The sequence below is a fragment of the Pelodiscus sinensis genome, chromosome 17 (assembly GCF_049634645.1).
Source record: "Pelodiscus sinensis isolate JC-2024 chromosome 17, ASM4963464v1, whole genome shotgun sequence".
In the NCBI taxonomy this organism is placed as follows: domain Eukaryota; kingdom Metazoa; phylum Chordata; order Testudines; family Trionychidae; genus Pelodiscus; species Pelodiscus sinensis.
The window spans coordinates 974,714-997,971 of record NC_134727.1 but is presented as its reverse complement, the minus strand read 5'-3'; the positions used below and the strand labels follow the sequence as shown (position 1 = coordinate 997,971).

The following is a 23,258-nucleotide window of genomic DNA, read 5'->3' as shown; positions in this document are numbered from 1 at the left end:
CGCCCCCCCGGCCCAGGCACGGCTCGGAGCCCCCCCGGCACCTCTGGACAGGGACACCCCCCCCGGCCCAGGCACGGCTCAGAGCCCCCCCGGCACCTCTGGACAGGGACGCCCCCCCGGCACCTCTGGACAGGGACACCCCCCCCGGCCCAGGCACGGCTCGGAGCCCCCCTGGCACCTCTGGACAGGGACCCCCCCCCGGCACCTCTGGACAGGGACGCCCCCCCGGCCCAGGCACGGCTCGGAGCCCCCCTGGCACCTCTGGACAGGGACGCCCCCCCCGGCACCTCTGGACAGGGACGCCCCCCCGGCACCTCTGGACAGGGACACCCCCCCCGGCCCAGGCACGGCTCGGAGCCCCCCCGGCACCTCTGGACAGGGACGCCCCCCCGGCACCTCTGGACAGGGACACCCCCCCCGGCCCAGGCACGGCTCAGAGCCCCCCCGGCACCTCTGGACAGGGACGCCCCCCCGGCACCTCTGGACAGGGACACCCCCCCCGGCCCAGGCACGGCTCGGAGCCCCCCTGGCACCTCTGGACAGGGACGCCCCCCCGGCACCTCTGGACAGGGACACCCCCCCCCCGGCCCAGGCATGGCTCCGAGCACCCCCGGCACCTCTGGACAGGGACGCCCCCCCGGCACCTCTGGACAGGGACACCCCCCCCCGGCCCAGGCATGGCTCCGAGCACCCCCAGGCACCTCTGGACAGGGACGCCCCCCCGGCACCTCTGGACAGGGACGCCCCCCCCCCGGCCCAGGCACGGCTCGGAGCCCCCCTGGCACCTCTGGACAGGGAGGCCCCCCCGGCACCTCTGGACAGGGACACCCCCCCCCGGCCCAGGCATGGCTCCGAGCACCCCCGGCACCTCTGGACAGGGACGCCCCCCCGGCACCTCTGGACAGGGACCCCCCCCCCGGCACCTCTGGACAGGGACACCCCCCCCCGGCCCAGGCATGGCTCCGAGCACCCCCGGCACCTCTGGACAGGGACGCCCCCCCCCGGCCCAGGCACGGCTCGGAGCCCCCCTGGCACCTCTGGACAGGGACGCCCCCCCCGGCACCTCTGGACAGGGACGCCCCCCCCGGCCCAGGCACGGCTCGGAGCCCCCCCGGCACCTCTGGACAGGGACACCCCCCCCGGCCCAGGCACGGCTCAGAGCCCCCCCGGCACCTCTGGACAGGGACGCCCCCCCGGCACCTCTGGACAGGGACACCCCCCCCGGCCCAGGCACGGCTCGGAGCCCCCCTGGCACCTCTGGACAGGGACGCCCCCCCGGCACCTCTGGACAGGGACACCCCCCCCGGCCCAGGCACGGCTCGGAGCCCCCCTGGCACCTCTGGACAGGGAGGCCCCCCCGGCACCTCTGGACAGGGACACCCCCCCCCGGCCCAGGCATGGCTCCGAGCACCCCCGGCACCTCTGGACAGGGACGCCCCCCCGGCACCTCTGGACAGGGACACCCCCCCCCGGCCCAGGCATGGCTCCGAGCACCCCCGGCACCTCTGGACAGGGACGCCCCCCCGGCACCTCTGGACAGGGACGCCCCCCCCCGGCCCAGGCACGGCTCGGAGCCCCCCTGGCACCTCTGGACAGGGAGGCCCCCCCGGCACCTCTGGACAGGGACACCCCCCCCCGGCCCAGGCATGGCTCCGAGCACCCCCGGCACCTCTGGACAGGGACGCCCCCCCGGCACCTCTGGACAGGGACCCCCCCCCCGGCACCTCTGGACAGGGACACCCCCCCCCGGCCCGGGCATGGCTCCAAGCACCCCCGGCACCTCTGGACAGGGACGCCCCCCCCCGGCCCAGGCACGGCTCGGAGCCCCCCTGGCACCTCTGGACAGGGACGCCCCCCCCCGGCACCTCTGGACAGGGACGCCCCCCCGGCCCAGGCACGGCTCGGAGCCCCCCCGGCACCTCTGGACAGGGACACCCCCCCCGGCCCAGGCACGGCTCAGAGCCCCCCCGGCACCTCTGGACAGGGACGCCCCCCCGGCCCAGGCACGGCTCGGAGCCCCCCCGGCACCTCTGGACAGGGACGCCCCCCCCGGCACCTCTGGACAGGGACGCCCCCCCCCGGCCCAGGCACGGCTCGGAGCCCCCCCGGCACCTCTGGACAGGGACACCCCCCCCCCGGCCCAGGCACGGCTCGGAGCCCCCCCCCGGCACCTCTGGACAGGGACGCCCCCCCGGCCCAGGCACGGCTCGGAGCCCCCCTGGCACCTCTGGACAGGGACGCCCCCCCCGGCACCTCTGGACAGGGACACCCCCCCCGGCCCAGGCACGGCTCGGAGCCCCCCCCGGCACCTCTGGACAGGGACACCCCCCCGGCCCAGGCACGGCTCGGAGCCCCCCCGGCACCTCTGGACAGGGACACCCCCCCGGCCCAGGCACGGCTCGGAGCCCCCCCCGGCACCTCTGGACAGGGACACCCCCCCGGCCCAGGCACGGCTCGGAGCCCCCCCCGGCACCTCTGGACAGGGACGCCCCCCCGGCCCAGGCATGGCTCAGAGCCACCCCCCGGCACCTCTGGACAGGGATGCCCCCCCCGGCACCTCTGGACAGGGACACCCCACCCCGGCCCAGGCACGGCTCGGAGCCCCCCCCGGCACCTCTGGACAGGGACACCCCCCCCCGGCCCAGGCACGGCTCGGAGCCCCCCCGGCACCTCTGGACAGGGACGCCCCCCCCGGCACCTCTGGACAGGGACACCCTCCCCCGGCCCAGGCACGGCTCGGAGCCCCCCCGGCACCTCTGGACAGGGACGCCCCCCCGGCCCAGGCATGGCTCGGAGCCCCCCCCGGCATCTCTGGACAGGGACGCCCCCCCCGGCCCAGGCATGGCTCGGAGCCCCCCCCGGCACCTCCAGACGGGGACACCCCCCCCGGCCCAGGCACGGCTTGGAGCCCCCCCCCCGGCACCTCCAGACGGGGACACCCCCCCCCGCCCAGGCACGGCTTGGAGCCCCCCTCCGGCACCTCCAGACAGGGACACCCCTGTGACGTAGTGGGGGGGGGTCTGCCTACTCTAGTGGCCCTGGTCACCAGTCACTGTGGGCGACCCCTACTGGCCGGTGTCTGTAGCACTGCCTGGGGGGGGTCGCCCAGAGCACAAGCACATAGGCAATGGCCTGGGGAAGGGGTGTGAACAAGGGAAGGGGGGCTGCCTGGGGGGAGGGGTGGCCGGGGGCAGTCTGGGCTGGGCACACATGAAGAGAAGGGACATCGGGGGCTGGGGGTTCGGGGCCCTGTGCCCCCCCCAGGGGTCGGGCGCTGCTGCCCCCCCCCAATGCCCACACGGATCCCGGAGCAGCGATAACCCGGGACCTACGGGCCGGCGGAGCCGCGTCCTGTGCGGACGGGGTGCAGGGCCGGGCCCGACGCGCCCTCACAACCCCCCACTGCCCAGGCACGGCCGGCGGGGACGCCCCCCAGGGGGCTGGCGCCTTGGAACCAGGCCCGGGAGCCCACCCCCAGGCAGGGCGCCGCTACCTCCATGACGGCGGGCAGCTCGGCGTGGTAGTAGTGCCCCAGGTGGGCGTTGGCAGCGCCCAGCGCCAGCAGGTACTCGTTCCGCGCCACCGCCAGCTGCTGCGCGCACTCGGCCAGCTGCACCGAAAACTGGGGGGGGACAGGCTGGGCAGCGGCAGGGCAGGGCCGGCTGCCCTGCGCCTCTGCCGGGCTCCGGATCAGCCCCCTCCCCTCCCCTCCCCCATCGGCCCTCCCAACCGTCAGCCTCCTCCCCATCAGTCCTCCCCCCCTCCCCATCAGCAGCCCCCTCCCCGTCCCCCAATCGGCCCTCCCAACCGTCAGCCTCCTCCCCATCAGTCCTCCCCCCCCAGCAGCCCCCTCCCCTCCCCCAATCGGCCCTCCCGACCGTCAGCCTCCTCCCCATCAGTCCTCCCCCCCCCCTCAGCAGCCCCCTCCCCTCCCCAATCGGCCCTCCCAACCGTCAGCCTCCTCCCCATCAGTCCTCCCCCCCTCCCCATCAGCAGCCCCCTCCCCGTCCCCCAATCGGCCCTCCCGACCGTCAGCCTCCTCCCCATCAGTCCTCCCCCCCCCCTCAGCAGCCCCCTCCCCTCCCCAATCGGCCCTCCCAACCGTCAGCCTCCTCCCCATCAGTCCTCCCCCCCCCCCTCAGCAGCCCCCTCCCCTCCCCAATCGGCCCTCCCAACAGTCAGCCTCCTCCCCATCAGTCCTCCCCCCCCTCCCCATCAGCAGCCCCCTCCCCGTCCCCCAATCGGCCCTCCCAACCGTCAGCCTCCTCCCCATCAGTCCTCCCCCCCCAGCAGCCCCCTCCCCGTCCCCCAATCGGCCCTCCCAACCGTCAGCCTCCTCCCCATCAGTCCTCCCCCCCCAGCAGCCCCCTCCCCTCCCCCAATCGGCCCTCCCAACCGTCAGCCTCCTCCCCATCAGTCCTCCCCCCCCCAGCAGCCCCCTCCCCTCCCCAATCGGCCCTCCCAACCGTCAGCCTCCTCCCCATCAGTCCTCCCCCCCCCAGCAGCCCCCTCCCCTCCCCCAATCGGCCCTCCCAACCGTCAGCCTCCTCCCCATCAGTCCTCCCCCCCCAGCAGCCCCCTCCCCTCCCCCAATCGGCCCTCCCAACCGTCAGCCTCCTCCCAATCAGTCCTCCCCTCCCCCCCCTCAGCAGCCCCCTCCCCCAATTAGCCCCCCCTCTCCCAATCGGCCCTCCCAACCATCAGCCTCCTCCCAATCAGTCCTCCCCCCCCTCAGCAGCCCCCTCCCCCTCCCCCAATTGGCCCTCCCAACCGTCAGCCTCCTCCCAATCAGTCCTCCCCTCCCCCCCCAGCAGCCCCCTCCCGCAATTAGCCCCCCCTCTCCCAATCGGCCCTCCCAACCATCAGCCTCCTCCCAATCAGTCCTCCCTCCCCTCAGCAGCCCCCTCCCCCTCCCCCAATCGGCCCTCCCAACCGCCAGCCTCCTCCCAATCAGTCCTCCCCTCCCCCCCCCTCAGCAGCCCCCTCCCCCAATTAGCCCCTCTCTCCCAATCGGCCCTCCCAACCGTCAGCCTCCTCCCAATCAGTCCTCCCCTCCCCCTCCCCCTCAGCAGCCCCCTCCCCCAATCAGCCCTCCTCCCCCATCGGCCCTCCCAACCCGTCAGCCCCCTCCCAATCAGCCCTTGCCCCTCCCCATCATCAGCCCTTGCCCCTCCCCATCAGTCCCCCTCCCCCGATCAGCACCCCTAATCAGCCCTCTCCCTCCCTCCATCAGCCCTCCCCCTCCCCTGATCAGCCCCCCTAATCAGCCCTTCCCCAAAGGGCCCCAGGTTCCCCAGCAGCCCCCAGGATGAGCCACGTCTCCCACTGACCTTGGTGCTGAGCTTCTGCAGACTGGCCTTGGTGTGGAATATGCCGTGGTCGCTCTTCCGCAGCCTGAGGAGGGGCAGGCCGGTCAGGGCTCAGTGCGCCGGCCCCAACGCCCGGCCCAGGCCGGGCCCCCAACGCCCCAGGCCCCCCACCCGGCCCAGGCCGGGCCCCCAACGCCCCAGGCCCCCCAACGGCCCAGGCCCCCAAACGCCCCAGGCTCCCCAACGCCCCAGGCCCCCCAACGCCCCAGGCCCCCCACCCGGCCCAGGCCGGGCCCCCAACGCCCCAGGCCCCCCAACGGCCCAGGCCGGGCCCCCAACGCCCCAGGCCCCCAAACGCCCCAGGCTCCCCAACGCCCCAGGCCCCCCAACGCCCCAGGCCCCCCACCCGGCCCAGGCCGGGCCCCCAACGCCCCAGGCCCCCAACGCCCCAGGCCCCCCACCCGGCCCGGGCCAGGCCCCCAACGCCCCAGGCCCCCCAACGTCCCAGGCCCCCTGCCCGGCCCGGGCCGGGCCCCCAACGTCCCAGGCCCCCTGCCCGGCCCGGGCCGAGCCCCCAACGCCCCAGGCCCCCCGCCCGGCCCGGGCCGGGCCCCCAACGCCCCAGGCCGCCTCCTCACCTGGCCTCCACGTCAGCCGCCTTCTCCTTGGCCACCTCGCAGCCCCGCTGCAGATGCACATAGCGCTTCTTGGCCTTGCCCACCTCCTTGGCCGTCTCCAGCAGCTCGGCCTGCCCCCGCTGCAGCTGCTCTGTGCTCTGGGCAGAGAGGGGCGTGAGCCCCATCCGCAGCCCCGCCTGCCTGGGGCACCGCCAGCCCCACCAGCCCCGCCAGCCTGGGGCACCGCCAGCCCCACCAGCCCCCGCCTGCCTGGGGCACCGCCAGCCCCACCAGCCCCGCCAGCCCCCGCCTGCCTGGGGCACCGCCAGCCCCCGCCAGCCCCATCCGCAGCCCCGCCAGCCCCCGCCTGCCTGGGGCACCGCCAGCCCCACCAGCCCCGCCTGCCTGGGGCACCGCCAGCCCCACCAGCCCCGCCTGCCTGGGGCACCGCCAGCCCCACCAGCCCCGCCTGCCTGGGGCACCGCCAGCCCCGCCAGCCCCGCCAGCCCCCGCCTGCCTGGGGCACCGCCAGCCCCGCCAGCCCCGCCAGCTCCCGCCTGCCTGGGGCACCGCCAGCCCCACCAGCCCCTCCTGCCTGGGGCACCGCCAGCCCCGCCAGCCTGGGGCACCGCCAGCCCCCGCCAGCCCCACCAGCCCCCGCCTGCCTGGGGCACCGCCAGCCCCGCCAGCCCCGCCAGCTCCCGCCTGCCTGGGGCACCGCCAGCCCCACCAGCCCCGCCTGCCTGGGGCACCGCCAGCCCCGCCAGCCTGGGGCACCGCCAGCCCCCCGCCTGCCCCGCCAGCCCCCGCCTGCCTGGGGCACCGCCAGCCCCACCAGCCCCCGCCAGCCCCCGCCTGCCTGGGGCACTGCCAGCCCCCGCCAGCCCCCGCCAGCCCCGCCTGCCTGGGGCACCGCCAGCCCCCGCCAGCCCCGCCTGCCTGGGGCACCGCCAGCCCCCGCCAGCCCCGCCTGCCTGGGGCACCGCCAGCCCCCGCCAGCCCCGCCTGCCTGGGGCACCGCCAGCCCCCGCCAGCCCCCGCCAGCCTCCGCCAACCCTGCCAGCCCCCGCCTGCCTGGGGCACCGCCAGCCCCACCAGCCCCCGCCTGCCTGGGGCACCGCCAGCCCCACCAGCCCCGCCTGCCTGGGGCACCGCCAGCCCCGCCAGCCCCCCGCCTGCCTGGGGCACCGCCAGCCCCACCAGCCCCCGCCTGCCTGGGGCACCGCCAGCCCCGCCAGCCCCCCGCCTGCCTGGGGCACCGCCAGCCCCGCCAGCCCCCGCCTGCCTGGGGCACCGCCAGCCCCGCCAGCCCCCGCCTGCCTGGGGCACCGCCAGCCCCACCAGCCCCCGCCTGCCTGGGGCACCGCCAGCCCCGCCAGCCCCCCGCCTGCCTGGGGCACCGCCAGCCCCGCCAGCCCCCGCCTGCCTGGGGCACCGCCAGCCCCGCCAGCCCCCGCCTGCCTGGGGCACCGCCAGCCCCGCCAGCCCCCGCCTGCCTGGGGCACCGCCAGCCCCACCAGCCCCTGCCTGCCTGGGGCACCGCCAGCCCCACCAGCCCCGCCAGCCCCCGCCTGCCTGGGGCACCGCCAGCCCCGCCAGCCCCCCGCCTGCCTGGGGCACCGCCAGCCCCACCAGCCCCTGCCTGCCTGGGGCACCGCCAGCCCCCGCCAACCCTGCCAGCCCCCGCCTGCCTGGGGCACCGCCAGCCCCGCCAGCCCCCGCCTGCCTGGGGCACCGCCAGCCCCGCCAGCCCCCGCCTGCCTGGGGCACCGCCAGCCCCGCCAGCCCCCGCCTGCATGGGGCACCGCCAGCCCCGCCAGCCCCCGCCTGCATGGGGCACCGCCAGCCCCACCAGCCCCGCCAGCCCCGCCTGCCTGGGGCACCGCCAGCCCCCACCAGCCCTACCTTCTTGAGCAGATGCTCCTTGGACAGCCGGGTGGTCCTGGCCGCCTCCAGGCTCAGGCTGCGATAGTTCTCCGAGGCTGCCACCCGGGCCAGCCCGGTGCTCACCGTGCCCTCGATCGCCCCCTTCCAGACGGCAAAGGCGCTCCTGCAGGGACGGCACCAGCAAGCCGTGGCGGCACCCCCGGCGCCAGCAGCCCTTCCCCCACACAGCCCCAGCTCCCTGCTCCCCTGCTGCTCCGGGACAGCCTGCCGGTCCCTGCACTTTGGCCGACCGGCCGTGCCAGGGCCCACTCCGGGCACCTTCCTGGCCCTTCTCCGGACACAGCAAAGCCGGCTCCTAAGCCCCAGGCATGCCTGGCCGGCTCGCCACTGTCCGGCTGGCTTCCAAAAGCCCTGCCCCTTGGGGCCCTCCTAGAACGGCTCAGCACCCCGGGGTCCCTCTGCCCCGACTGTGGCAGCCGCCCGCCCCATGGCTACGGCAGCTCTGCCCCGTGGGGGGGGGCGCAGGGCTTGGGCTGTGGGCGACCCCTACTGGCCTGTCTGTGAGCAGGCCCAGCGGGGGGGCGCCCTGAGGTGTGGACCATGGTGTGACTCTCCCCCCGTCCTGCACCCCTGCAGCAGCCAGAACAGACTCCGCCCGGTGTGGACGCGAGGGGGGTCATTGCTCCTCCGGGACACAGCCCAGCACAGACGGGATGCGGCTACAGGGCCAGGGTGCCTCAGACCCCAGGGTTAGGGGCCCATCGCCCCTAGGCCCCAGCTTAGCCTCTCCTCTCCCTGCCTCCCTGCCAGCAACTGCCCCCAGCCAGGTGCCGTCTCCGCCTCCCTCCCTTTGTCTCTCCCCTGGAAGAGCCTTGTTCTCTGCCCAGGCCGGGCCCGGGGGTCTGGGCCAATGCACGTGGGGGAGTCCGTGGGAATCGCAGCGCCGGGGCCCCGGCTCACAGAGCAGGCCCCCCCACGGCTCACAGAGCAGGCCCCCCCACGGCTCACAGAGCAGGCCCCCCCACGGCTCACATGGCCCAGCCGGTCTCACCGGAGAGGGAGGGATGGAACAAAGGAAGGGGGTGCTTTGGGGGAGGGGCAGTTGCTGGCGGGGAAACATGAAGGAAACAACCCAAGCTGAGGGGGCGATGGACCCCCCCAAGGGGGCTGAGGCTCCTGGCCCTGCCCCCTGCAGCCACGTCCCGTCTGTGCTGGGCTGTGCCCCGGAGGAGCAATGACCCCCCGTTCTCCTGGCTGGTGGGGTCTGTTCTGGCTGCTCCGGGGCTGCAGGACCGGGGGGGGGGGGGGGGGAGGGGCCAATGCGCCGCCAACCCCGCACGACGGCTCCCACCAGCGCAGGGGAACCGGGAGCAGGAAACGCGGTTCCCTGGCAGCTGCCCTCTCTGCCATCCTCAACCTTCCCGCCACCGCCCTGCTGGGCAGTCACTGGTGGCTGTGGGCGACCCCTACTGGCCGGTCTGTAGCACTGCCCGGGGGCTCCCTGGGGCAGGCAGGAGACCATGACTAGCAATTTCGCACCTGGCCGGGGAAGGGGTTTGAACAGGGGGGGGAAGGGGGCTGCCTGGGGGGAGGAGCGTTCGGTGGTTGGGAGAAGGGGCAGGCGGAGCGGGGGGGGGCAGACTAGCCAGACAGGGGGCTCAGGGGCCTGTAACCCCTCCCCCGAAGGGCACTAGGGCTGCCGGGCTGCCCTCCTGCGCCTGCATCGGTCTCCTGCTGCGCTGGATCTCGGAGCAGCAACAACCCCCGTTCTCCTGGCCGGCGCAGTCACATCTTGCCGCAGACGGGGTGCAGGGCTGGGGGGCCCCCACGTTATCACACCTGCCCACAGGACCCAGCCACACCCCGTCAGGGACCCACACCGTGGCAACAGCCTGGCCCCAGACATCCGGGGATGCAGCCTCCAAAACACCCCCCCCCCGGGGCTGGCCCCTCTTCCCCCTGCAGCCTGTGCACCCTGTCTGCCCCACCCCCTGCACCTCCCATGCACAGGGTCACGGGAGCCCTGCACTTCCCCCTCCCCCCCAGAGCCTGAACGCCTGCAACCAGCCGTCGGGCGGGTTCAAGCAGGAGGGGGGACAGGCGGGGGGGGATCGGGGGGGAGGGCCGAAAGCGCTGGCAGGAGAGGTGATGGCAACCACGGGGCAGGAGAGTCAACAGCAGAGCCAGGAGCTGCTCTCGGCTCTGCCCTTCAGCCAGGCTCCCTCCCCAGCCCCACAGCGCCCCCTGCTGGAGAGGCCAGGACTGGAGCTGGCAGGACAGCGCTCCCTCCCCAGCCCCACAGCGCCCCCTGCCGGAGAGGCCAGGACTGGAGCTGGCAGGACAGCGCTCCCTCCCCAGCCCCACAGCGCCCCCTGCCGGAGAGGCCAGGACTGGAGCTGGCAGGACAGCGCTCCCTCCCCAGCCCCACAGCGCCCCCTGCCGGAGAGGCCAGGACTGGAGCTGGCAGGACAGCGCTCCCTCCCCAGCCCCACAGCGCCCCCTGCCGGAGAGGCCAGGACTGGAGCTGGCAGGACAGCGCTCCCTCCCCAGCCCCACAGCGCCCCCTGCCGGAGAGGCCAGGACTGGAGCTGGCAGGACAGCGCTCCCTCCCCAGCCCCACAGCGCCCCCTGCTGGAGAGGCCAGGACTGGCGGGCTATCATCTCCCTGTGGCTGGGCTCCTAGCCTGCTCTTGAGTGCCTCCTGCTGGCAAGCATGGGACTAAGGTAGCGGGGAGCTGCCCTGGCTGAGCCCCTCCCCCGAGCAGGCCAGCCCAGGCAGGGCGGGCTCACGCCCAGCAAGTCCCACCTGCAGTCGCTGGTCTCGCTTCGGCCCCGCTGCCAGTCTCTCTTCAGGAACTGACTCGCCAGCCTCTGCAGCGCCTGCAAACAACCTGGGGGTCAGCCACCGAGGGGAGGGAGCTTCCACCGCCAGGGCACCAAGCCCTCCGCGCTGGCTTGTTCCCAGCGCCCCCGTGGAGCCCGGTCTTGAACCGTGAGCCCCTCCCTCTGGACGTGGCCAGCAATGGAGCCAGCACCCAGGCCCCTTGTCCTCCAGCGCCTCCTGCTGGGAGAGGCTGGGAGCTCGCCGAGGCCACGGCTCTGCCCTTCCCCCCGCTGAGCCTGCAGCAGCGAACGGGAGGCAGGATGGCGGGAAGCGCGGGCAAGGGGCGGCGGCAGGCACAGAACGAGGCAGGCAGGCAGCGGGGAGGCAGGAAACGAGCCAAGCGGGGGGCAGAGGCTTTGCCGGGGGCTTTACCGCTGTCCTCCACCAGCAACGGCCCCTCCCGCGGACGCTGCATCGGACCTGCCCCTCGGGAAACGAGCAAGCCACGGGCGCTGCCATTACTGGTGCTAGTGTCTGCACGAGGGCTGGGCCAACACGTCACATGCTGACCCCCACGCCAGCAAGGGTGGGGGAAGGGCCGTGGCACCAGTCACCGAGACGGGGAGGCTTCCAGCACAGAGAATCGTGGGGCAGCTGCCACAGCCCCCTGCGGCCCAGGGCCCCACTGCACAGCCACGGCCATGTGGTGAACACCTCCCAGGGACAGGCGGTGGCCGAGCGGCGGGGCCGTCTCCCTCGGGAGCACCACCCAGGGAGGCCTGCTGGGGGCAGGGCGCCTGGCACGCTGCTGCGCCCGCGGGGGAAGGGGGGAGTCGGCGCGGCAGGGACCAGGCAGCACTGCCGTGGGAGAGGCACTTTCTGCCCCAGCCCAGCCTGGGGTTGGTCCGCGCCAGTGCGGGCAGGCTCGGGTGGAGCCACGCGGGAAGAGCGCGTCCCGGCAGACTCGGCCCAGCCCAGGAGCATGGACGGGCGGCAGGAGGGGCCGTTCTCCCCGCGAGTGAAGAGCCGAGCCCGGGGGGGCTCTGGCTGGTGCTGGCCGCACAGGATGCTGCGGACAGAGGGCTCCCGGGGGCCTCGCAGCAAGGGGACTGCCGGAGGCCAGGCCAGGCCCAGCGTTCCGAGGGCCCCCGGGGCAGAGGGTCCCGGCTGTGGCAGGGGAATGCGGGTCCCAGCCACGGGGGCAGTGGGGACCCAAGGCCCCAGGAGGGCGGGTGCTGGGCTCTCTCCCCTCCCCATTTGCTCAGGGACAGGCCATGGGATGCCAGAGCGTGGCCGGAACAAGGGGCCTCAAGGCCAGAAGCCCTGCTCCCCGGCACAGGAGCAAGGCAGGCACCCGGCGCGGGGGAGCGCGGCTAACCGGAGAGGAGCCACCAACCCGCGCTGGTCCCCTCCCGCCTGCACTAGACCCGCGGGCTTGGAGAGTGACGGCGGGTCCCCGGCCTGCCCCGTCTCTCCAAGCCGGGCGAGCCCTGGGCCCAGCGCAGGGGCCGAGGGGCCGCCCTGCAGACGTGCTTTGCCGACAATCCCCGGGAGCCCGGCGGGGACAAGGGGGCAGCACGCGGCCGGGTGGAAGGCAACAGAGCAGGCGGGGTACTCACCCGCGGCCGGGCGGGCAGCTAGCCTAGGCATCAGCGTGGGCAGGGACGACGTCCACTCAGCGCCCAGCAGCCACCAGAGAGAGAAGAGCTTAGGGGGGCGCCGGGCAGGCGGGGAGCAACACGGGACGGTGTCTGTGAACAAGAGACACCCCGAGCTGAGCCTCCCACCCGCCAGAGCAGCGGGCAGACAGCGCGGCCGCAAGAGCAAGCACCAGGAACCGGCCCCGCTGCTGAGGAGAGGGGAAAGGCAAGAGACACGTGCAGGCCCCAGGAGCACCCCGCCCCTCTGGGGCGTCCCCAATGCCCCCCCGCCCCGGCACGGGGCACCCCGCCCCCTCTGGGGCGTCCCCAATGCCCCCCCCCGGCACGGGGCACCTATCCCTCTCTGGGGCGTCCCCAGCCCCCCCGTCCCCGGCACGGGGCACCCCGTCCCCGGCACGGGGCATCCCCAGCCCCCCCGTCCCCGGCACGGGGCACCCCGTCCCCGGCACGGGGCGTCCCCAGCCCCGGCACGGGGCACCTATCCCTCTCTGGGGCGTCCCCAATGCCCCCCCGCCCCAGCATGGGGCACCCTGCCCCCTCTGGGGCGTCCCCAGCCCCCCCGCCCCGGCACGGGGCACCCTGCCCCCTCTGGGGCGTCCCCAGCCCCCCCGCCCCAGCACGGGGCACCCATCCCCCTCTGGTGCTACATTGTCCTGCATTTTGCTTCAATCCCCCTCTGGGGCGTTCCTGAGTCTTGTTTCCTGAAGGAGCCCGCGTGCCCACGTCCCTTAGGGCTGGGCAGTCGTGTGCTGGGTGTGACCCTGCTGCTCTGCCCAGGGGAGGGGCGCGCGGGCATGGCCCAGCCTGCCTCCTGGGCTAGGTGGAGGCGACGTGAACAAAGCCGGGGCAGGGCTGGGGGCTGGGCGGGGGGAAGGGAGGATGTTTCCGAGGATGGGGGTGAAGCCCCCCCCCCCGAGGACTAAGGCCCTGCCCTGTCCGCTGCCAGCGTGGAGCTGCGTCTCTGAGAAGCAATAGCCCTTCCACTCGACTGGCCGGCAGAGTCCCCTCTGGCCGCGGCCGGGGTGCAGGGTCGGGGCCCCCGACGCGCCGTCGCACCCGCAGCCGGCCCAGTGCTCCTCAGGCCTTGCCTGCCAGCCGCTGCCTTCCCTCCTGCCTCCACAAAGCCTTCTCCGCCCCCACTCCTTCTCCTGGTGCCTTCCTGTCTCCTCCCTCCCCCCCGTGGGCAGGTTCAGCAGCCGCTTCTCCCTTGGGCCTGCGGCTCGCGATGGGCTGATGATCCCTTTTGCCCTTTGCACCAAATCCACAACGTGATACAGATCAGAGTGCACCCACGAAGGCCAGGGAGGAGTTTTCCAGGCCAAAGAACACGGTGGCGCAGGGTATAACAAGGCTATGCTCTGAATGAAGCAAAGGAGAGAGTTCTCCGTGGCAAGACGTAACCTGTGGAACTCACTGCTGCAGGAAGGAACTGCCTGCACCATGGCCCTCAACAGGGGAGCAGGGAACTGGGCCTCGTGCTCTAGCCCCTCCAGAGCCAGCTGCTCCCTGGAAGAGGAGACTGGACTGGAACTGTATGGCAGGCACTTGCTGGGCACAAAGTGAAGCTCAGCCAGGCTGGGACAGGAATGTGCTTCCGGGGGTTACGCTGAGGGCACAACCCGGCTAGATGGGCATTTCGCACGAGGCCAGCGTCCTGCAGGGCAAGGTCAGTGTCCGTCCCTAGCAGGTGGAGGGAGAGATCGGGGTGGGCGGGGAGAAGACCCAGCGCAAAGGGACGGGGAGCCAGCAGGGGAGCCACAGTGCAGGAGGCATCAGGGTTTTGCTGTACGAACCGACCCCTCCTCGGGCCCAGCTCCATCAGCGCTGAGTCCCAGACACGGGGCAGCATGGGTGGCCCACGAGGGGGCCAGGCCCCCCCATGTAGTTCTACTGCACCCAGCGCCGGGGGAAGCAGCCAGCAGACGCGACGGGGCACGGGCTGGCTACGGTGCCCGTGCCAGGTGCAAGCCTGCCAGCACCCAGCCAGCAGACCCTGCACCTGGCACGGATCGAGCCACCCACCCGATGCCCCCCAGCCCTCCCCCTCTTCCCGGGACCAGGCTGGCGGCTCCCGGGAGCTTGCCCAGGACCGCAAGAGGCGAGCGCCCGCCTGGGCTAGTGCAGACATCGTGGACCTCATCCACGACCTCCGCACTAGGCACAGGAAAGTGGCCGTCTAGGGCAGGAGAGCTGCCAGCCTGGCCACCCAGGAGCAGGAGTGCATGAAAATCAAGGGGGTCCACTGAGACCCCCGACCCTGAGCCCTGAGCTTAGAATGGCCGTCCTGGGTCAGACCAAAGGTCCATCTAGCCCAGTAGCCTGTCTGCCAACAGCGACCAACCCTAGGGACCCTGGAGGGGATGGACCGAAGACAGTGACCAAGCCATTTGTCTCGTGCCATCCCCCTCCAGCCTTCCACAAACCTTGGGCAGGGACACCACTCCTACCCCCTGGCTAATAGCACTCCATGGACCCAACCTCCATGACTTGATCTCACTTCCCTTTAAACTCTGTTCTAGTTGTAGCCTTCACAGCCTCCTGCAGCAAGGAGTTCCACAGGTTGACTCTTTGCTTTGTGAAGAACAACTTTCTGTTACTAGTTTGAAGCCTGCTACCCATTCCTTTCCTTTGGTGTCCTCTAAACTGAAAAGTACCAGTCTCTTTAGCCTCTCTTCATATGGGACCTGTTCCAAACCTCTGATCATTGTAGTTGCCCTCCCCTCTCCCAGCCTCTCTCTTCCCCTCTCCCACCTCCTTTTCCCAGTCTCCCTGAGTTTTGATCAATAAAGAGAGATTCTATTTTTGAACACAATTGTCCTTTATTTTGTACATCAGGAAGGGGGGCTAGGGAGGGGTAAGTGGAAGGAGGTGAGGGAGGAATGGGGTACGAGCCCCCGATGGGGAGGACTGGGCTGGCTCTGCGGGCTTCTGGGGGTGGAAGCTCTCCTGCAGCCCCCCAATTGCCCCCTCTCCCCAGATGGCAGCCTGCGGCAAGTGTAGCCGGGCTGATGGCCGAGTGCTGTGATGTGCCCAGTGTGGGTACTCCGGGCACTCCAAGCCAGGACTGCTTTGCAAGCGGGGAACCCTGAGAACTGTCTGTCCGGGGTGGGGGTCGGGTCCCTTTAAGCGCAGCCCTCGGCTAGCCTGAGGCAGCAGCTCAACGCTCTAAGTCCTCCTCTGATGCCCTGCCGGCACTGCTTCCGGCCATCCTTAACCCCGCTTCAGGGTCCACTCGGTGTGGACTTGCTAGTTCGAAATAGCAAAACGCTAATTCAAACTAGTTTTTAGGTCTAGACACGTTAGTTCGAATTAGCTTAGTTCGAATTAACTAATTAGCGCTGTAGTGTAGACGTACCACCAGAGCCCTGCCCCGGGCCAGGGCTCCCTCGCATGCACCAGAGGCTCCGAGGCTCCTCCGGGCCCAACCCAGCCACGTCTCCACAGCCACGTCTCCCGCCACAGGCTCCCGGGGGACCTGCCACCCCGGCTGGCACTGGGCTCCTGCCCGGCTCAGAGCCACGGGAACAGGCCAGTTCTCGGCGCCGCGCAGCGGGCCCGGCCGGGGAGCTCTGAGCCGTGACTCAGGATGGCTGCCAAGCAGCTGGGACTCCTCATGCTAACTGCCTTGGAGTAACCCCGCCAGGGCCTGCGACCCACATCGCTTCAGTCCCGCCCCGCCACGGCCTGCGACCCACATCGCTTCAGTCCCGCCCCGCCAGGGCCTGCGACCCACATCGCTTCAGTCCCGCCCCCGCCAGGCCTGCGACCCACATCACTTCAGTCCCGCCCCCGCCAGGCCTGCGACCCACATCGCTTCAGTCCCGCCCCGCCAGGGCCTGCGACCCACATCGCTTCAGTCCCGCCCCCGCCAGGCCTGCGACCCACATCACTTCAGTCCCGCCCCCGCCAGGCCTGCGACCCACATCGCTTCAGTCCCGCCCCGCCAGGGCCTGCGACCCACGTCGCTTCAGTCCCGCCCCGCCAGGGCCTGCGACCCACATCGCTTCAGTCCCGCCCCGCCAGGGCCTGCGACCCACATCGCTTCAGTCCCGCCCCACATCGCTTCAGTCCCGCCCCACCAGGGCCTGCGACCCACATCGCTTCAGTCCCGCCCCGCCAGGGCCTGCGACCCACATCGCTTCAGTCCCGCCCTGCCAGGGCCTGCGACCCACATCGCTTCAGTCCCGCCCCACATCGCTTCAGTCCCGCCCCACCAGGGCCTGCGACCCACATCGCTTCAGTCCCGCCCCGCCAGGGCCTGCGACCCACATCGCTTCAGTCCCGCCCCGCCAGGGCCTGCGACCCACATCGCTTCAGTCCCGCCCCGCCAGGGCCTGCGACCCACATCGCTTCAGTCCCGCCCCGCCAGGGCCTGCGACCCACGTCGCTTCAGTCCCGCCCCGCCAGGGCCTGCGACCCACGTCGCTTCAGTCCCGCCCCACCAGGGCCTGCGACCCACATCGCTTCAGTCCCGCCCCGCCACAGCCTGCGACCCACATCGCTTCAGTCCCGCCCCGCCACGGCCTGCGACCCACATCGCTTCAGTCCCGCCCCGCCAGGGCCTGCGACCCACATCGCTTCAGTCCCGCCCCGCCAGGGCCTGCGACCCACATCGCTTCAGTCCCGCCCCGCCAGGGCCTGCGACCCACATCGCTTCAGTCCCGCCCCCGCCAGGCCTGCGACCCACATCGCTTCAGTCCCGCCCCGCCACGGCCTGCGACCCACATCGCTTCAGTCCCGCCCCGCCAGGGCCTGCGACCCACATCGCTTCAGTCCCGCCCCGCCAGGGCCTGCGACCCACATCGCTTCAGTCCCGCCCCCGCCAGGCCTGCGACCCACATCGCTTCAGTCCCGCCCCGCCACGGCCTGCGACCCACATCGCTTCAGTCCCGCCCCGCCAGGGCCTGCGACCCACATCGCTTCAGTCCCGCCCCGCCAGGGCCTGCGACCCACATCGCTTCAGTCCCGCCCTGCCAGGGCCTGCGACCCACATCGCTTCAGTCCCGCCCCACATCGCTTCAGTCCCGCCCCACCAGGGCCTGCGACCCACATCGCTTCAGTCCCGCCCCGCCAGGGCCTGCGACCCACATCGCTTCAGTCCCGCCCCGCCAGGGCCTGCGACCCACATCGCTTCAGTCCCGCCCCGCCAGGGCCTGCGACCCACGTCGCTTCAGTCCCGCCCCGCCAGGGCCTGCGACCCACGTCGCTTCAGTCCCGCCCCACCAGGGCCTGCGACCCACATCGCTTCAGTCCCGCCCCGCCACAGCCTGCGACCCACATCGCTTCAGTCCCGCCCCGCCAGGGCCTGCGACCCACATCGCTTCAGTCCCGCCCCGCCAGGGCCTGCGACCCACATCGCTTCAGTCCCGCCCCGCCAGGGCCTGCGACCCACATCGCTTCAGTCCCGCCCCGCCAGGGCCTGCGACCCACATCGCTTCAGTCCCGCCCCCGCCAGGCCTGCGACCCACATCGCTTCAGTCCCGCCCCGCCACAGCCTGCGACCCACATCGCTTCAGTCCCGCCCCGCCAGGGCCTGCGACCCACATCGCTTCAGTCCCGCCCCGCCAGGGCCTGCGACCCACATCGCTTCAGTCCCGCCCCCGCCAGGCCTGCGACCCACATCGCTTCAGTCCCGCCCCGCCAGGGCCTGCGACCCACATCGCTTCAGTCCCGCCCCGCCAGGGCCTGCGACCCACATCGCTTCAGTCCCGCCCCGCCAGGGCCTGCGACCCACATCGCTTCAGTCCCGCCCCGCCAGGGCCTGCGACCCACATCGCTTCAGTCCCGCCCCGCCAGGGCCTGCGACCCACATCGCTTCAGTCCCGCCCCGCCAGGGCCTGCGACCCACATCGCTTCAGTCCCGCCCCGCCAGGGCCTGCGACCCACATCGCTTCAGTCCCGCCCCGCCAGGGCCTGCGACCCACGTCGCTTCAGTCCCGCCCCGCCAGGGCCTGCGACCCACGTCGCTTCAGTCCCGCCCCGCCAGGGCCTGCGACCCACGTCGCTTCAGTCCCGCCCCGCCAGGGCCTGCGACCCACGTCGCTTCAGTCCCGCCCCGCCAGGGCCTGCGACCCACATCGCTTCAGTCCCGCCCCGCCAGGGCCTGCGACCCACATCGCTTCAGTCCCGCCCCGCCAGGGCCTGCGACCCACGTCGCTTCAGTCCCGCCCCACCAGGGCCTGCGACCCACGTCGCTTCAGTCCCGCCCCGCCAGGGCCTGCGACCCACGTCGCTTCAGTCCCGCCCCGCCAGGGCCTGCGACCCACATCGCTTCAGTCCCGCCCCGCCAGGGCCTGCGACCCACATCGCTTCAGTCCCGCCCCACCAGGGCCTGCGACCCACATCGCTTCAGTCCCGCCCCGCCACAGCCTGCGACCCACATCGCTTCAGTCCCGCCCCGGCCTGCGACCCACATCGCTTCAGTCCCGCCCCGCCAGAGCCTGCGACCCACATCGCTTCAGTCCCGCCCCGCCAGAGCCTGCGACCCACATCGCTTCAGTCCCGCCCCGCCAGGGCCTGCGACCCACATCGCTTCAGTCCCGCCCCGCCAGGGCCTGCGACCCACATCGCTTCAGTCCCGCCCCGCCAGGGCCTGCGACCCACATCGCTTCAGTCCCGCCCCGCCAGGGCCTGCGACCCACATCGCTTCAGTCCCGCCCCGCCAGGGCCTGCGACCCACATCGCTTCAGTCCCGCCCCGCCAGGGCCTGCGACCCACATCGCTTCAGTCCCGCCCCACCCCGCCACAGCCTGCGACCCACATCGCTTCAGTCCCGCCCCACCCCGCCACAGCCTGCGACCCACATCGCTTCAGTCCCGCCCCGCCACAGCCTGAGACCCACATCGCTTCAGTCCCGCCCTGCCACGGCCTGCGACCCACATCGCTTCAGTCCCACCCCCGCCAGGCATGCGACCCACATCGCTTCAGTCCCGCCCCGCCACGGCCTGCGATCCACATCGCTTCAGTCCCGCCCCACCAGGGCCTGCGACCCACATCGCTTCAGTCCCACCCCACCCCGCCACAGCCTGCGACCCACATCGCTTCAGTCCCACCCCGCCAGGCCTGCGACCAACATCACTTCAGTCCCGCCCCGCCCCAGCCTGCGACCCACATCGCTTCAGTCCCACCCCGCCAGGCCTGCGACCAACATCACTTCAGTCCCGCCCCGCCCCAGCCTGCAACCCACATCACTTCAGTCACGCCCCACCCCACCACAGCCTGCAACCCACATCGCTTCAGTCCCACCCCGCCAGGCCTGCGACCCACATCGCTTCAGTCCCACCCCACCCCGCCACAGCCTGCGACCCACATCGCTTCAGTCCCACCCCGCCAGGGTCTGCGACCCACATCGCTTCAGTCCCACCCCGCCAGGGTCTGCGACCCACATCGCTTCAGTCCCGCCCGGCCTGCGACCCACATCGCTTCAGTCCCGCCCCGCCCCGCCAGGGCCTGCGACCCACATCGCTTCAGTCCCGCCCCGCCCCGGCCTGCGACCCACATCGCTTCAGTCCCGCCCCGCCCCGGCCTGCGACCCACATCGCTTCAGTCCCGCCCCGCCACGGCCTGCGACCCACATCGCTTCAGTCCCGCCCCGCCAGGGCCTGCGACCCACATCGCTTCAGTCCCGCCCCGCCACGGCCTGCGACCCACATCGCTTCAGTCCCGCCCCGCCACGGCCTGCGACCCACATCGCTTCAGTCCCGCCCCGCCACGGCCTGCGACCCACATCGCTTCAGTCCCGCCCCCGCCACGGCCTGCGACCCACATCGCTTCAGTCCCGCCCCGGCCTGCGACCCACATCGCTTCAGTCCCGCCCCGCCCCGGCCTGCGACCCACATCGCTTCAGTCCCGCCCCGCCCCGGCCTGCGACCCACATCGCTTCAGTCCCGCCCCGCCCCGGCCTGCGACCCACATCGCTTCAGTCCCGCCCCGCCACGGCCTGCGACCCACATCGCTTCAGTCCCGCCCCACCAGGGCCTGCGACCCACATCGCTTCAGTCCCGCCCCGCCACGGCCTGCGACCCACATCGCTTCAGTCCCACCCCCGCCACAGCCTGAGACCCACATCGCTTCAGTCCCGCCCCGCCCCGGCCTGCGACCCACATCGCTTCAGTCCCGCCCCGCCACGGCCTGCGACCCACATCGCTTCAGTCCCGCCCCGCCAGGGCCTGCGACCCACATCGCTTCAGTCCCGCCCCGCCACGGCCTGCGACCCACATCGCTTCAGTCCCACCCCCGCCACAGCCTGAGACCCACATCGCTTCAGTCCCGCCCCGCCACGGCCTGTGTTTCAGTTCCCTGTCCTGGCCTCTCCTTACCTGCCCATACTCCCGCTCGATGGCAGCCCGCTGCTTGCTGTAGGACCTGTAGGGACAGCACGGTGAGTGGCAGCCTGCACCCAGCCCAGCCTGTCCTCCCTTCCCGGCACATGGCTCCGCTGCAGCCCCCAGCCACCGTGCAGGGCCCGGACCCCAAGCCCACGTCCCCTGGGGCGGCTTACAGCACAGCTGGGGGGGGCGTGTTGCCCCCCCGTGGGCCTCTGGGACCCCGGCAGGCTGCTAAAGGTATTTACAATGAGCCCTGCTGCTCCCCGGCCCGCCCTGCACCCCTGGGGCTCTCCCAGCGCCCTCCCAAGGGCCCCGCCGCGGGTCAGCCCCAGCCCCCAGCGAGCCACGACCCACAGGCACCGAGCGAGCGTGGCCAGGCGCCGCCTGCTTGGGCCGGTGCTGTGCGGCCAGAGCCCGGGGTCCCCCGGCCCCCCCTCCCCGTTCCGGGCGCTCCCCGGGTACCTGATGTCCTCCAAGAGCTCCGCCTCCCGCTGCTGCTTGCCCTGCAGGCTGGACAGCTGCTCCAGGCAGCGGACCTTCACCTCCTGGCTCAGCCGCACCTGCCCAGGGAGCCGGGCTGGGTCAGGGCAGGGCTGCCCCCAGGCCTCCCCTTGCTGCACCCCCCGCTGCCCTGGGGCCCGCCCCAGAGCCCCCCCCGCACTGCACCCGGGCCTCCCCTTCCTGCCCCCCCCCCCCGCTGCCCCCGGGCCTCCCCTTGCTGCACCCCCTGCTGCCCCGGGGCCCGCCCCAGAGCCCCCCCCCCCGCTGCCCCCGGGCCTCCCCTTGCTGCACCCCCTGCTGCCCCGGGGCCCGCCCCAGAGCCCGCCCCGCTGCCCCCGGGCCTCCCCTTGCTGCACCCCCCGCTGCCCCCGGGCCTCCCCTTGCTGCACCCCCCGCTGCCCCGGGGCCCGCCCCAGAGCCCCCCCCGCACTGCACCCGGGCCTCCCCTTGCTGCACCCCCCGCTGCCCTGGGGCCCGCCCCAGAGCCCCCCCCGCACTGCACCCGGGCCTCCCCTTGCTGCACCCCCCCGCTGCCCCCGGGCCTCCCCTTGCTGCACCCCCCCGCTGCCCCGGGGCCCGCCCCAGAGCCCCCCCCGCACTGCACCTGGGCCTCCCCTTGCTGCACCCCCCGCTGCCCTGGGGCCCGCCCCAGAGCCCCCCCCGCACTGCACCCGGGCCTCCCCTTGCTGCACCCCCCCGCTGCCCCCGGGCCTCCCCTTGCTGCACCCCCCGCTGCCCCGGGGCCCGCCCCAGAGCCCCCCCCCGCTGCCCCCCGGGCCTCCCCTTGCTGCACCCCCCGCTGCCCCCGGGCCTCCCCTTGCAGCACCCCCCGCTGCCCCGGGGCCCGCCCCAGAGCCCCCCCCGCACTGCACCCGGGCCTCCCCTTGCTGCACCCCCCGCTGCCCTGGGGCCCGCCCCAGAGCCCCCCCCGCACTGCACCCGGGCCTCCCCTTGCTGCACCCCCCCGCTGCCCCCGGGCCTCCCCTTGCTGCACCCCCCGCTGCCCCGGGGCCCGCCCCAGAGCCCCCCCCGCACTGCACCCGGGCCTCCCCTTGCTGCACCCCCCGCTGCCCTGGGGCCTGCCCCAGAGCCCCCCCCGCACTGCACCCGGGCCTCCCCTTGCTGCACCCCCCCGCTGCCCCCGGGCCTCCCCTTGCTGCACCCCCCGCTGCCCCGGGGCCCGCCCCAGAGCCCCCCCCCGCTGCCCCCGGGCCTCCCCTTGCTGCACCCCCCGCTGCCCTGGGGCCCGCCCCAGAGCCCCCCCCGCACTGCACCCGGGCCTCCCCTTGCTGCACCCCCCGCTGCCCTGGGGCCCGCCCCAGAGCCCCCCCCGCACTGCACCCGGGCCTCCCCTTGCTGCACCCCCCGCTGCCCTGGGGCCCGCCCCAGAGCCCCCCCCGCACTGCACCCGGGCCTCCCCTTGCTGCACCCCCCCGCTGCCCCCGGGCCTCCCCTTGCTGCACCCCCCGCTGCCCCGGGGCCCGCCCCAGAGCCCCCCCCCGCTGCCCCCGGGCCTCCCCTTGCTGCACCCCCCGCTGCCCCCGGGCCTCCCCTTGCTGCACCCCCCGCTGCCCCGGGGCCCGCCCCAGAGCCCCCCCCGCACTGCACCCGGGCCTCCCCTTGCTGCACCCCCCGCTGCCCTGGGGCCCGCCCCAGAGCCCCCCCCGCACTGCACCCGGGCCTCCCCTTGCTGCACCCCCCGCTGCCCTGGGGCCCGCCCCAGAGCCCCCCCCGCACTGCACCCGGGCCTCCCCTTGCTGCACCCCCCCGCTGCCCCCGGGCCTCCCCTTGCTGCATCCCCCGCTGCCCCGGGGCCCGCCCCAGAGCCCCCCCCGCACTGCACCCGGGCCTCCCCTTGCTGCACCCCCCCGCTGCCCCGGAGCCCGCCCCAGAGCCCCCCCCGCTGCCCCGGGGCCGCCCCCAGGCCGTCGCTCGGACCAGCGGGCGGGCTGCAGTGCGGAGCGGCCGGGGGGGGGGAAGCGGGGCCCCCCCGGCGGGGCCCGCCCCCCCTCACCTTGCGGGGCGGCGGCTGCATCGCGCCGGGCTGCGCCGCGACCTGCGCTGGGGCTGGAGGAGCCCGGAACTGGCGAGCTCCGCCCCCCCGCTCCGCCCCCCGGCCCCCCCCCGCTCCG

General features: G+C 74.0%; 1 protein-coding gene across 2 annotated transcripts in view; it reads right to left on the bottom strand.

Moving 5' to 3' along the window:
* FCHSD1 (FCH and double SH3 domains 1) overlaps positions 1 to 23,258 on the bottom strand; it is a 36,985-nt gene extending 13,727 nt beyond the window's left edge. Inside the window, exons 1-8 of one of the 2 annotated variants that reach the window (XM_075900015.1) lie at positions 23,141 to 23,258; positions 21,088 to 21,185; positions 20,617 to 20,662; positions 10,620 to 10,693; positions 7,832 to 7,976; positions 5,948 to 6,084; positions 5,331 to 5,394; positions 3,494 to 3,622 (exon numbers count right to left, since the gene is read on the bottom strand). In XM_075900015.1, coding sequence (XP_075756130.1) covers positions 3,494 to 3,622; positions 5,331 to 5,394; positions 5,948 to 6,084; positions 7,832 to 7,976; positions 10,620 to 10,693; positions 20,617 to 20,662; positions 21,088 to 21,185; positions 23,141 to 23,161 — 714 coding nt within the window. In that variant the 5' untranslated portion in view covers positions 23,162 to 23,258. The remainder of the gene's footprint in view (positions 1 to 3,493; positions 3,623 to 5,330; positions 5,395 to 5,947; positions 6,085 to 7,831; positions 7,977 to 10,619; positions 10,694 to 20,616; positions 20,663 to 21,087; positions 21,186 to 23,140) is intronic. The other variant, XM_075900014.1, reaches the window with a different exon arrangement.